Source organism: Pocillopora damicornis, chromosome 4 (genome assembly GCF_964200805.1).
Source record: "Pocillopora damicornis chromosome 4, jaPocDami1.2, whole genome shotgun sequence".
In the NCBI taxonomy this organism is placed as follows: domain Eukaryota; kingdom Metazoa; phylum Cnidaria; class Anthozoa; order Scleractinia; family Pocilloporidae; genus Pocillopora; species Pocillopora damicornis.
In genome coordinates, this window is record NC_142673.1 from 3,952,256 (window position 1) to 3,967,389 (window position 15,134).

The window sequence follows — 15,134 nt, forward strand, 5'->3', positions numbered from 1 at the left end:
ACTAATTGAATTAACGACGCGCGAGGCTTCGGACGTTGTTATTAGGTTTAAATCACACGCGAGCCCAAATGAAGCTATCTATCCGTAAAAGTACCCTTTTTGGCTTTTAATTTGTGGCCTTCCATTTTATCAGAAAAGGCTCTACTTTACGTATTTTAGAAGATCGTAAACTGAAGAAATTTTTGAGAGGTTAGCACCAATGGAGACTTGAAAGACACCGGTCGTTTTAAAACCCTAAAGTGAAGGTAAGTTAAGGTAATTTGATGAAATGAGAGTCGAAGTACAGACAGTAACCCTTGTTCTTTTAAGATCCTCTTTGCAGTCACAAAAGTAAACCAAATTATCAATCATAATAATCAAGAAAGATCACTTCAATCGTGTGTTGACGCATGAGGGTTCCAAGCAGCAGCGAAATACCTGAGTGCAGTAACTCAATGGCGGCGATAAATTTCTCTAACTTGCTTTATAAAATAGTGTCGAGGAATTTTTTGGAAATGTTTCAATGAACTCCCATGTTCTCGATTTGAGCTCCTACTTAGAAAGTTTAATGAATGGTTGTGGAAGCCACCATGGCGAAAAGGAAATGAAATAGAAATGTGAAGAAAGAAGAAGGAAGGAAGAAAAACATTTTAACCATGCTTAAAAAAACTACGATGTTGATTTTCAATTATGGTTGTTGATTTTTTTTTCCGCTAATAGCTATCCTTCTTTAATTCAAAATAGCCCATCTTATTGTAGTAAACAGAACAAGAAAGATGTTAAGTTTTGGGGTCGGTAAAGAAAAAGAGAAGGGTGTTTTTTCTTCTTGTCACGAGCGTGAGGTCCCAATGAGGAATCGAACCTCAGACCTTCGGATTCTGCGCTACGATGCTCTAACACTAAGCCACAGAGACTCTGTGGTAAGCTGAGCCCATTACGAAGCTCATATATGACTCACGTCCTGCATACTGCTAACTAGGATTAGCGATTTAGCTAGAATCGGAGCGCGGAATCCGTACCTTTGAAGTGCGATTCCTCATGGGGACTCGGAATTTTCTTCTTTGTCCCACGCTTGTGACATGACGAAAAACATCTTTCTCAAGAAAGAAAAAATAAAAACATCTTAATCTTTCAGAAAAAGTTTTCCTCCCTCACCCTTCCTCTCACCCCATGATTTATCGAAAAAAATCAGGGTAGCTTTGAACCAAAAGAACATGATCTTTTTCAAGCAGATTGCAAAAAGACTAAAGTTGATGAGCTGATTGAAATTCGAGAATGATATGGGGTCTCCATATTTTCTATTATTACGAGCACATCATGCTCAACTAAAGGGTGTTTATGAAGATATAGAATATCCATGGAAACGTGTTGTGTCAGAGAACAATCTCAGCTTGCTATGCAATAATTGGGCGTCTCTTTCCGTACTATTAGCCGGGAAGGGAGGAGAAAAGTTGTATTAGTGACATCCATCCATTAATGATTTGTTGCTTAAAATAACGAGAACAATCTAAACCGTCTTGAAATTACCTTGGGGAACTGATAACTCGCTTTGTAGTGGCACCACCAGAGAGAATGCGGAATAATGCCTAATATGGTATTTCTACGTCAGTTTCTAGTTTAAATAGGACGTTCCATCTTGTTCTCTTCAGCCGCCATATTCAACTTCCTCAGAGCAAGACCTTTTAAACAAAAACGTCATATTTTCAATGTCTTCGAGAAGATCACCCATGGTTGAAGACTTGAAGCAGTTGTATAGAGCTGAACTTGTTGAGATTTCTGATCATCTGACCAAAAAGGAATGTAAAAAACTCTTATATTATTGCACAGATTACATTTCGGAGAGTTCTTCGAGTAGCTTCTCGACGCCGGAGGAAATTTTTCGGCGCTTGGAGGAAAAGGAAAAAATTTCGTACGAGAAAGTAGGCTTTCTGACGAAATTCACAGACAAGATAGGAAGGAAAGATCTGGCCACAAAGCTTAACAAATTTGAAATAACAAGGGAGCTGATGGTTTTTGCTTTGAACAGGCAAGGATTAGGAGCAACCATTAATTCGTCGACCACAAGTGTGGGTCTTCGTTTAGCAGAAATGGCGGATGTAGTCCAAGATCGAGTTGATGTACGAGCCCAAGGAATGATCAATTCCCCCCTTGGGTCCGGGAAAAATGTCTCCAACATTTTGGACGAAATCATCCGAGAAGCTGTGCCTGGCTCAGATGAAACCCAAAACTGGAACGACCTGGCTTTGTGCTTCGTCATTGCAGCGGGAATTGTCTGGTTGGTGCTCAGAGAGAACCAAGAATCGGACAACGATGCATTACAGGTCGCCATCGACCTGGCCAGTCATCTTTGGTCTATGATGGCCAAAGTTGGAACATGGGTGAGTGGAATTTAATGTTAAATCCTTAGCTATTCCTTGCATTTGAGTCTCTGTAATCGAACTATTTTAAGAAACATACAAACAACTATGTAGAATCGAAAGCGGAAATGGATCAACTGTTGACACCATTCTATGAAACTTAAAGATTACCATTCAAAAAGGATTTCTATGAAATGGTTTGACCGGATGAAGTCAACGTTTCTATCTTCGCAGCATTCTCTAAGAAACATCGATTAGCTCCAACAGAATCGTAAACACGCGAGGCCGTTCAATTTTCACGGGCATATCTGAAATATTATGCTAATTGATAACTTCGAACCTCTATCGAACCCCTCAGGAACTTAGCGATTTCCAGCTTTTTATCAACGGGAGCTGTGCTTTCTTGCTTGCACTGAATTTGATGCGGTCTAAAGCCAAGAAATAGACTTAAATACAGGGTGACCCCCTAAAGAAGTGTGCCTGGCTTGTTCGCTCGGTACTTGAAGTAATGGGAAAGAGAAATGTTATTGTCTACTGTTAGAGATATCTGCATAATTTTAATTATTTGAGGGTTGTCAAGGGACATAGCAAATAAGGCCTAGTTCAAACGTCGATCTTTACATGTACCGAACCTAATTGCAATCTAGGTCGACTCGAATAATTAAGAGCGGCAGTTGATTTAAACGTCTATACAAATCTGCCGATCCTAATTGATTCAAACGTCGATCTTTACATGTACTTAATAGAAACGTTAGGTTCGGTACATGTAAAGATCGACGTTTGAACTAGGCCTAAGTCTAATATCTGTGAACAATTCAAGAGGAGTTGTGATATAACAATAATTAGTGGCCAAGAGGTAAACAACTCAACTATTCGTTTTATGAGTTTATAAAACTAATTAAATAAGTAAGATGAACTCGAGTGTTGCGAATTACATTCGGACAATGGCCTTTATAACGAATTCTGCAAGACTACAGAGTATCGTATGTTGCTTTCATATGTAGGAGGAATTTTGCAAATTTGTCCGTAAGCGACACACTGGATACAGTTCAGTTCCTGAGCCAGCGACTGACTCTCCGTGGAAGATGACGTTAATCGACTTGATTGAGAAGATGAAGGAAAAATTCTTTAATGAAAAACAAGGATAAGTAGCATCCAATTTAACGTAGTCATAGATTAATTTAGCAAACATTGGTGGATAAAATATCTGAGCACTTAAGAAAGGAGTAGAAAGAGTGAACTGAAACAGATAGCTGGTTCATTTTTCTCTTTTTAACGAATATTTCAACGTCGTTAACTTGAAGATAATTTTTTTCAAGGGTCTACAATTTTCTTATCGGTCTGGGTCTGGGTCTTGGTCTGAGTCTGGTATTTATGTGAGCAGTACAAATTTTCACACTGACCATTTCTATGGTTTTATCACCAGGTCCGCTGAGTTGAGAATCAATTCAACATACAACAAGCAAGGAAGTGATGTCTTCATGTTGGACACAAACTTCCATTTATCCAGACTTGCGGTTCCTTTTTGTGAACCAGTTGGCAAGAAATAACTTATATGCAACGGAAGTTGCGAAAACCACACAACCGTAGCTATTGCTACACTCTCAAATAACTGATATGCTTTAAAGCATTCAAATCCTGTTGAGCTAAGTTTAAGGAGGGGGCATTGGGGTCTATTAAAAACTGCAAAAGCGTAAAATCCTGATGCACCCCTCTTTAAGCTCACACTGATTTGCTCCTGAGGAAGATGAATATGGCGGCTCATTTACGTTGTAACAATGGCTCATGTTACCACATTTGAGCACAACATAAGTCTTATTTACAAGGTAAGTCTTATTTCCATGCTCACTACCGGTCAGACGAAAAGATCAAAATGACCCAAAAAACCGATAGAGAAAGACCCAAAACTGATAAAGTAACAAAGTTAGGTCGACATCTTAAGTAGTGGGTAGTAGTAGATATAAATTTAGGTTGCCGAGTTTCGATCAAGCATGCTATATCAAAGGAAGAAATAAATTCGTCGTAATAGATGCTTCACTCTCAAATGATATTTAAATTGTTATAGTCTAGTGAGAGTGTACACTCAAGGGTTTTATAGGTCCTTCACACAATTAGTGGGAGAAAGTAGTTAAAGTGATTTTTTTGCTTTTTTTAAGAATCTAATGCTTTTTGAAGTCCCATGTAGAGTAAACTTATGTTTGAAGCTTGTGTCTTCTAGATACCCGTCTCAAAGGTAATCAGGTAATTTTTTTTTTGTAGTATTTTGGCATTCTGGAAATATAGCTAAATGTTTTTCGATACTATGTGTCGCGATGATAGTTTAGTAGAAAGTTGCCCCTTCCGACTGAAATTCCTGCAAATAAAAGGTTATTAACCCCAGAGATATGATTTGCGAACATCTCAAATTATTATATGCCAAATTTCGTCGGCACGTTCCAGAATTCTCAGTGACAACTGTAGGAATGCGAGCGGGAATTATAGGATTAGAATCTGTAATTTGCACAGTGTTCTCGAGTGAGACATTCTACGCGGTTCAGGATGGACTAATGTCGGCCTTGACTGGATTGAATCTCCCGATCTCCCAACGTGTTCGTGAGAGGCAAAGATTGATCCTGGCGCTCTTATATGTTGTGGCTATATTGCATGGCGCTCACTGAGTATTGTTTTTATCATTTTCTCAAGGTAAGGTTTAAGGCTCTCATCATTGCTCTCTCATTACTCAATCACTCATCATTATCTTGTTATCATTCATTACTGCATCAGACGACACCTTTAGGCCCGGTTATCTCTTAACCCTTTACACCCTAACATCAGTATGCAAACTCTCCATACTATGCTCTAGACATTTCCTAAGGTGCTGACAAGGAGAATTTGTTTAACAACCAAAAACTTGTTTAGTTAGTGATCATCTCCTTTATTCTCGTGATCTAGATGCGTGATTCGGGGATGATATTGTCAGGAGAAATTAGGTGTTAATCACCCTTAGAGGTTAAAGAGTTCAGCTCCTGAGGTAACTTACACTAGGCATCTTAGGGTAAAAAATCATAGTACTCAATAGTCTACACCAATGCTCTTGTTATTATCATTATCATCATCGCCAGCGTCGTCATCATCATTATCATTACTTTTATCTAGTGTTATGTTTTGTATGTTTTTCTTGTTTTGTTTTCTGAGAAATGTTTTGCACTGGTTTCTGGTCGAAGTCTTCATCGTGATCACGCAAGACTGCGTCGTTGACGGAGAACCTGGAACTTACTACTTTCGTCTGTATGACCCTTTGAATCAGTGTTCCGCGTTACGCCTATGGTAACCATCATGGTGTCCTGGGTATCAGCATACTTCTAGTAAAGCCCACCTGCTGTGCACTGTTTCTGCAGTATTTTCTGGATTTCTGCATCAGTTCCTATTTCTGTGCAACCAAGTTGTTTCATGATCTCGAAAGCGTTGGTTCAGCAACAGACCACCCCACAGTTCTTTCAGTCAAACAGAGAGGGTCCTGTTTTGCATTCTCGCCCTCCAATCACCGAAAGGAGCCGCTCAAGGCACAGTACCTCAAACATTTAATGGAAAGAACTGATATGAACGATTTCTCAAAATTTAAATATTTGTTTTTTTCATTAGCCATTACAATTTTCTTGGATTTTCGCAGTTTTCCCCTTGGCGATCGATTTATTGTTATTTTCATCGAAAAGAATGGGACTTATTAGTTAAGGGAGGCACAGTCAGAAGTAATCTCAATTTTCAGATTCAGTGTTATCCAACGGCGTTACTAAAATTATAAAGGAATTCTTCACTGCTTTCTTTAGCTTATGGCTGGTATGTATTTAGACCGATATCTGCCTCCGTGACTTTGAGACGTTTGGTTTCGGTTGATAAGCTTTGGTTTAATGTTCTTGTAGGGATTACTTTTTGCAAATATTGGCATTCGTTTATCTGTGTAAATGATTTATGTAGGAAACCCTAAATCCCCAAGGGTGGCACCACTGCTTTGGTCGGGGGTACACGTTCCCCGTTTTGTTCCATCTGTTGAATGGTTTTAGGGGTTTTCGTGTCCGGCTTTGGTGCATTTGCTCTTTTTTTTTAATTTTTAGCACAGTTGATATCTGTAAATGTATTGCAGCTAGATAAAAAGCATCTTTTACTTCATGGAAAAAAGGAATGAAAAACGTAGAGTCTAAAAATTTGAAATACCCGCTCGACTATGTAAATATGTAAAAAAAAAAACCAAAACAGAAAACAGTGTAAATAGCAATAAAAAAGTATTATTTAAATACATCATATCAAGGTTTGAGTTTCTAGGCAGCAGTAGAAGACCAAACAAGTGCAGCGACCAGGGGCAGCTATACGTTGACTAAAGCGCAAGCGCTCTTTCTAGCGAGTATTTCTGTAAGCTCCTTAATGCCCCGTGGGTAAATAAGCTCACTTAACACTCTTCCTTAGAATGTTAAAATGTCATTAGAAAAAAAAAATGAAAGAGGACGGAAAAAGAATAGAATCGTAGGATTTTAGTAAGATATGATCATGACTTAAGCCTTGATTAGAATCATTAGATCACTGACGTTTTTCTCTTCTTAATGAAAACATGCTATTTTTCATTCTTTCAGAATTATCTACCTTCCCCCTCCCCTCCCCGCTACACTTTTTGAGATTCCTAAGTCATCCAAGGTATATTTTGTAACCTTGTTTTTGTAACGATTAAGAATTTTCCCTCAGATGTAGATTCCACATTTCAGTCAAAAATTTAGTTCACTGCCACCCCCCCCCCCCCCACCCCTCCCTCACGTTTTCACCATTCCGTCTAGGGTTGGACATCAAACTAAGGATCAGTTATGATTTGTAAGTTCAGCTGGAAAAGGAAAAATATTCTTTGCTTGCTTTAATTTTCAAGATAAAGTCTATCACCAAAAATGGAACTTAATTGCATCTAACCCCACGAGTAATAACGTGCAGTCTCAAAAGTCCATGTAATTTAGCTTTACTTTCGCCTTCCAATCCTACACCAATCTCGTTAGCCAAAAAAAGGTTACGATAGAGAAAAAAATGACCTCTTCGCGAGGCTTAATCAGCAATTTATCTCCAATATCCTGCATATAGTAGGCTGCGAGCAGGCTCCCTCTACCCACTGTGTTGAGGGATTTTTTTGTATTGGATCGTGCATCAAATAACACAGAGAAAGGGGCCGCAAGGGATACTAGGATTGTGCCCGCGCTTGTGCAGAGCAATGTCAGAAACTGTGTTTTTGCGTGGCAACGGTTTAGAGAAAAAAAATCTCTTTTTATATCACACAAAACTAAGATTCTGAGACTTGAGGTATATTTGTTTTCACTTTTTTAAGAAGTTCATTTATGTTCCGAATTTTGCTCCACTCTGGCATCCTCATCTGCTGATAGGAACCAATCTTCGGCAGGGCCTTTTTGAATAATCTGTGAGAACAATCTCTCCGGCCCAGCCCAGAGGCTCAACTAGCCAAACCTAAAAGCTAAGCTTCCAACGCTCTTTCACTGAAGTTAAGACTTGTGAGTGAACGACTGGAAAGATTCTTTGTCTGATAAACTTCTTTCATCAAATTCCCGTTAAATATATATAAAGACATACATGTATCAACAATAATATTATATGGAGTTTAGAAATCTTTAGATTGTATAGAGCTTCAATTCGAGATCGCAAACAAAGTTTTCAATTTCGTATTTTTTTTCGCTTTCAACGCGCAACAGATTCACCTTGCCGCAGCATCTGGCACACCAATTGAATTTTCAATTTGTAAAGTTATTTGAACTAAGTGAAGGGAACTGAGAACGAGCTTTACAGAGGTAGAGGATACTTTTGCTTAATATGGTATTGTTACGTCAGTTTCTAAAATAAATGGGGTTCTCGTGCTATCTTTCAGTTTTTAGCCGCCATATTCATCTTTCATAAAGCAAAACCTTTACTGACAAAATTTTCAAAGTTTATGTAAGTCTACGTTATCATTATCAATGTTAGAGAAACTAAAGCTTAGGTACCGAACTGTCCTTGTCAAGATTTCTCAAGATCTGACCGAAAAGGAAAGGGAAGAACTCTTATTTTACTGTAAAGACCATATTCCGAAGAGTTTGTCGAGTATTCTCCCCGCTGGGGTTCAGATTTTTGATCGCCTGGAAAACGCAAAAGTAATTTCCTGGGAGAAACTCGACTTCCTCATCGAGTTCGTCAGCGCAATAAACAGGCAAGATCTTGTAACTCAGCTGACTGCATTTGAGTTGACAAGAGAACTGGTGATCTACGCTTTGAAAAGGCAAAATTCTCAGCCGTCCATGACTTCGTCTACCGCTAGCGTGGGACTTCATTTAGCGGAAATGGTGAATCGTGTCCAAGATGGAGTCAATTTACCGCCCCAAGGAGTGAGTAAGTCCCTCCTTAAATCCCAACAAAAAGCCTCTAGCGTTTTGGATGTCATCTGTCGGAAAGCCTTGCCTAATACCGACGAGACCAAGCCGAAGACCTTAGCCTCTCTCGTCGCCATTGCAGCCGAAATTGTTTGGCTAGTGTTTGATGAGAACCAACAACAAGAGAAGTATGCATTGGACGTAGCCATCGAGCTGGCTAACCACTTAATGACGAAGGTGGCCAACTACGGCAGTTGGGTGAGTGTAATTTCATATTTAATGTTATTCGCTGGTTTTGTTTCTGATATTGAATGATTTTAAGTAACGTATAAGCGTAATAGTGAAACCAAAAGCGGAACAGGATCATCCTGAAAGAAATTGAACCAAACTTTGACAAAGGGAGAAAATTTAAAAACTAATACTGTAGGATGGAATTAACGCCTATTATCTCGCAAAGCCAACTGAGAAACCAACAAACTCGTTCTTCATCGATTATTTTTCAGTATTAATAAGTCGGTCATTCCATTCAACGCTTCTAAATGATACATAAACATTTATGGCCAACTCTAATTAGCTAATGTTTGTAACTATGTGAGGTTCGTTTTAGATCGTCCTTGCAAGACAGAATTCGCATTGTATGGATTTCTCTTTGGAAACCCTAAACGAACTTTGCGATTTCTACGTGCTTTTTCGCCGTCATGTTTATTTTCTAACGTGCGCTAAATTTCATGCGCTCTAAGTGAAATCACGAGGATGAGGAATTTTATTGTCTACTCTAAATTTGTACGGCGTGAGCATATCTTAAATATTATGCCAATTGTTATCCATGCAAATTGGAAGTAACTTCGAACGAACTCCACTAACGAACTCTTAGGAACTTAGCGATGTCTAGCTGGAGCTGTGATTTCTGTGATTTTTAGAGCTGTGATTTCTTGAGTGCACTGAATTTGACGCGGTCTGAAGCCATGAAATAGACTTAAATACAGGGTGAACCCCTGCTTGGCTTGTTGGCTCGCGGTACTCGAAATCATGGGAGAGAGAAATGTAATTGCCTACTGGTAAAGATATCTGCGTAGTTTTAATTATTTTAGGGTTGTCTAGAGATGGCGCTCGCGGGCTCGGGTTCGCAGACACAGCAAATAAATCTTATATCTGTAAGGGCCTATTTACACGGTACGACTTTGTCGCATGCGACAAGCTTACGACAGGCTTACGACACGAATTGTTTCGTGTAAATCAAACCTACAACTCGCTTACGACTCTTAAGTCATGTCGTAGGCCTGTCGTAAGCTTGTCGCATGCGACAAAGTCGTGCCGTGTAAATAGGCCTTAAGCAATTCAAGAGAAGGAGTGATATAACAATAGTTAGTGGCCAGGAGGTAATCAGCTCAACAATTCGTGTTATGAGTTTATAAAACTAATTAAATAAGTAAGATGAACTCGAGCGTTGCGAACTGCATTCGGACAATGAGCCTTTATCACGAATTCTGCAAGACTGCAGAGTATCATATCGTTGAATGATTTAGGGCTGTAAATACGGCAAGATCTTCCATAAACTGAACAATTTTTGAGTGAGTAAATGGTAGTTAAAATAGAGGTGATGCAAATTAAAGAGAGATGCCTCAGCGAAACATTTTCATTTCCGCAACGATAAAGGTGATTTAAAAGGCTTCCAAACAAACTTTGAAACATTATTTTTACAAGTATCTGTCACAATCTGACACCTGTCAATTAGAGAGCGCGCAAGAAAAAAAAAAGCGTAGGAACATTTGAAAACCAACAGAACTAGTTTGGCAAGGACTGTCACGACAATGTTTTCTTCAAAATCAGTCAATGATCTAACGGAAAGTATTATTCACTCTCATCGACCATTCATTCATATACGAAGATTTACCTCTGTTCATTAAGTAAACGGCGAGGAAAGTAATTGTGAGTAAATTCAATTTTTTTATTTTGAAGTTGTGAGAGTTTGCTCATTTGTTTGCTGCAATGGCGTGTGTGACTCTGGTCTTTCCTTCACAAAAACTAAATTCGAACGGCACACTCTAACGAGACACGAGGGAATTTAATGCGGCCTTTTCTCAAAAAATTCCTTCAATTTCTGTTGTGCAATTTACGGTACAAATGTCTAAATTGAACGGAATTGGAAAGACTCAACAGGAGCGTATATTTGTTGTAGAACTTAAATTAAAACTTCGCTCGCTCTTTCACTATGAACAAATTGCTCGAGAAAATTCAGATATTAAATGAATGAAAGTTCCATCGTTCAGTTTAACTGTAACCAAATACCTCACGTTTCAACTTTCTGGGTACTTTTTGTGAACGATTAAAATCAATTGCAGACGGTTTTTAGGCCGCTTGTCAACCAACGTAATGACACTATTGTTTATACAAATTCATTCTGAAACCAATATTTTTCTGTCAACCAAAGTGGTTTGATAGAGAGAAAAGAGAGGATTCATAAGTTATTTATCGGCTTGAGGTAGTGACCGACGTGTTTGCTTAAAAATACTGCCCAGCCGGAAAACGAGGTATATTTATGAAAAAATGACAACGAAAGTTGGGATGTACTCGGCGACTCACGAAAGCGTTACCGTGGCCTGTGGGCAGAGATAGGAAAATACTGACCGGGTAAAGAACCAATCAGATTGCAAGATTCGTTACCGTGCCCTCTAAAAAAACAATAATAGAATTTATAATCAGGTAACTTATATGAATAGCACTTAGCTCTTTTAGAGGCGGTACCTTGGGTACTCCCTTTTCTCTAGAGATAGATATCTTTTTAAGTATGATTATAATTCTGTGGTAAGTTTATTATAATTTTTATATTGACAATCTTTTTTTTTTGTTTTGCCCGACCTTGACCGCAAGAAATATAAGGTAGAAAATGATTTTGTAAAGCGTAAACATCTCGAAGGCACATACTTAGCATGCAGGAACTGTTTCTCGTAACTTAATGTGATTCGTCTGCTAAGTGAGAATTAATGACTATGCATGAAGATTGACAGCTTAGTGAGTGACACCTTTATAAGCTGGTGACCAGTATTCTCACCCAGATCTGAGCTAGTTCCCGGTAGAGTAAGTTTTGTGGTAAAAGAGAGAATAAAGAAGGGGTCAATAGAACAACGAGCGTTAGAAATTTCTTCTAACAATATGTTGCTTTCATTTCACGCACTCTAGGAGGAATTTTGCAAATTTGTTCGTGTGCGATACATTGGATTCAGTTCAGTTCCTGAACCAGCCACTGATCATGACTTTCCGTGGAAGATGATGTTAATCGACTTGATTGGAAAGATGCAGGATACCGTCTTTACTGAAAAACGAAAATAAGTAGCATCCAGTTTAACGTAGTCATAGATAAATTTAGCAAATATTAGTGGGACAAAAAATCTGAGCACTTACGAAAAGATCAGAAAGAGTGAACTGAAAGAGAGAAGTAGCAAGTTCATTTTTCTCTTTGTATCAAATATTCAAACGTCGTTAACTCGGAGATAATGTTTTTTAATTTTCTTGTCGGTCTGGGTCTGGGTCTGAGTCTGGTATCCACGTGAGCAGTACAAATTTGCATACTGACCATTTCTATGGTTTTATCACCAGGTTCGCTGAGTTGAGAACCAATTCAACATGCAACAAACAAGAAAGTGATGTCTTCATGTGAAACACCAACTTCCTTATATCCAGACCTGTGGTTTATTTTTGCGAACCAGTTCGCAAGAAATGACTTTTATGCAACGGAAGTTGCATACACAATACAAGCGTAGCTCTCGCTACGCTCTCAAATATCTGTTATGCTTACTGTATTCAAATCCTACTGTGATTTGTGATTTGTTCCTGAAGAAGATGAATATGGCGGCTCATTTGTGTTGTAATAAAAGCCACATTACCACATTTGAGCACAGCCAGGATAATCTTATTTACGAGGTAAGTCTTATTTCCATGCTCACTACCAGTCAGAGAAAGACCCAAACCTGATGAAGTAACGAAGTTATGTAGACATCTCAGTTAGTGGTAGATATAGATTTAGGTTACCGAATTTCGATCAAGCATGCTATATCAAAGGAAGGAATAAATTCGTCGAAATGTTTGCATAACTTTCAAATGATATTTAAATTGTTATAGTCTAGTGAGAGTGTACGTTCAAGGTTTTTATAGGTTCTTCACACAATCAGTGGGAGAAAGTAGTTGAGGGGATTTTTTCGTTTTCTTGAAAAAGCTAATGCTTTCTCTTTTTGAAGTCACATTTAGAATAAACTTATGTTTGAAGCTTGTGCCCTCTAGATACCCGTCTCAAAGGTAATCAGGTAATTCTTTTTTGTGGTATTTTGGCATTCGGAAAATATAGTTGAATGTTTTTCGATACTCTGTGTCGCGATAATAGTTTGGTAAAAAGTTACTCCTTCCGACTGAAATTCCTGCAAATGAAAGGTTATTAACCCATAAAACACGATTTGCGAACATCTCAAATTATAATATGTCACATTTAGCCGGCACGTTCCGGAATTTTCGGGTTCAGTTGTAGGAACGCAAGGAGTTATAAAATAGGATTAGAATCTGTAATTTGCGGCAGTGTTCTTGAGTGAGACATTCTACGTGGTTCAGGATGGACTAATGTCGGCCTTAACTGGATTAAATCTTCCGATCTCCCAAACGTGTTCGTGAGAGGCAAAGATTGATCCTGGCGCTCTTATATGTTGTGGCTATATTGCATAGCGCTCACTGAGTATTGTTTTTATTATTTTCTCAAGGTAAAGTTTAAGGCTCTCATCATTGCTCACTCATTACTCAATCACTCTCATCATTATCATGTTATAATTCATTACTGCATCAGACGACACCTTTAGGCCCGGTTATCTCTTAACCCTTTACACCCTAACATCAGTATGCAAACTCTCCATACTGTGCTCTACACATTTCCTAAGGTGCTGACAAGGAGAATTTGTTTAACAACCAAGAACTTGTTTAGTTAGTGATCATCTCCTTTATTCTCGTGATCTAGATGCGTGATTCGGGAATGATATTGTAAGGAGAAATTAGGTGTTAATCACTCTTAGAGGTTAAAGAGTTCAGCTCCTGAGGTAACTTACACTAGGCATCTTGGGGTAAAAAATCGTAGTACTCAATAGCTTACACCAATGCTCTTGTCGTTATCATCATCGCCAGCGTCGTCATCATCATTACCATTACTTCTGTCTGGTGTTATGTTTTGTATGTTTTTCTTGTTTTGTTTTCTGAGAAATGTTTTGCAGAGATTTCTGGTCGAAGTCTTCATTGTGATCACGCAAGGCTGCGTCGTTGACGGAGAACCTGGAACTTACTACTTTCGTCTGTATGACCCTTTGAACGTTCCTCGTCGAAAGCGTAGGTTCAGCAACAGGCCACCCCACAGTTGTTACAGTCAAACAGAGAGGGTCCTGTTTTGCGTCCTCGCCCTTCAAGCACCGAAAGGAACTGCTCCAGGCATAGTACCTCAAAATTTCATGGAAAGAAATGATGTGGACTATTTCTCAAAACTGTGTCATATGAAAATGTTTGTTTTTCATTAGCCATTACAGTTCTCTTGGATTTTCGCAGTCTTCCCCTTGGCGATCGATTTATTGTTATTTTCATCGAAAAGAATGGGACTTATTAGTTAAGGGAGGCGCAGTCAGTAGTAATCTCAATTTCCAGATTCAGTATTATCCAACGGCGTCACTAAAATGATAAAGGAATTCTTCACCGCTTTCTTTAGGTTATGGCTGGTATGTATTTAGACCGATATCTGCCTCCGTGACTTTGAGACGTTTGGTTTCGGTTGATAAGCTTTGGTTTAATGTTCTTGTAGGGATTACTTTTTGCAAATATTGGCATTCGTTTATCTGTGTAAATGATTTATTATGTAGGAAACCCTAAATCCCCAAGGGTGGCACCACTGCTTTGGTCGGGGGTACACGTTCCCCGTTTTGTTCCATCTGTTGCATGGTTTTAGGGGTTTTCGTGTCCGGCTTTGGTGCATTTGCTCTTTTTTTTTAATTTTTAGCACAATTGATATCTGTAAATGTGTTGCAGCTAGATAAAAAGCATCTTTTACTTCATGGAAGAAAGGAATGAAAAACGTAGAGTCTAAAAATTTGAAATACCCGCTCGACTATGTAAATATGTAAAAAAAAAAAAACCAAAACAGAAAACAGTGTAAATAGCAATAAAATAGTATTATTTAAATACATCATATCAAGGTTTGAGTTTCTAGGCAGCAGTAGAAGACCAAACAAGTGCAGCGACCAGGGGCAGCTATACGTTGACTAAAGCGCAAGCGCTCTTTCTAGCGAGTATTTCTGTAAGCTCCTTAATGCCCCGTGGGTAAATAAGCTCACTTAACACTCTTCCTTAGAATGTTAAAATGTCATTAGAAAAAAAAAATGAAAGAGGACGGGAAAAGAATAGAATCGTAGGATTT

At 38.6% G+C, this 15,134-nt stretch overlaps 2 protein-coding genes across 2 annotated transcripts; both read left to right on the forward strand.

Annotated features, from left to right (window-relative positions):
- The first annotated feature begins 1,604 nt into the window (after positions 1 to 1,604).
- On the forward strand, positions 1,605 to 6,614 carry LOC113670395 (uncharacterized). Its single transcript, XM_027186536.2, has 2 exons — positions 1,605 to 2,357; positions 3,341 to 6,614. Exons 1-2 carry the CDS (start codon positions 1,686 to 1,688, stop codon positions 3,482 to 3,484), a joined length of 816 nt encoding a protein of 271 aa, XP_027042337.2. The 5' UTR covers positions 1,605 to 1,685; the 3' UTR covers positions 3,485 to 6,614.
- Positions 6,615 to 8,184: 1,570 nt separating this feature from the next.
- Positions 8,185 to 14,906, forward strand: LOC149046520 (uncharacterized). Its single transcript, XM_089205567.1, has 2 exons — positions 8,185 to 8,959; positions 11,882 to 14,906. The coding sequence occupies exons 1-2, from the start codon at positions 8,312 to 8,314 to the stop codon at positions 12,029 to 12,031; spliced, it is 798 nt and encodes a 265-aa protein (XP_089061693.1). The 5' UTR covers positions 8,185 to 8,311; the 3' UTR covers positions 12,032 to 14,906.
- Positions 14,907 to 15,134: the final 228 nt, after the last annotated feature.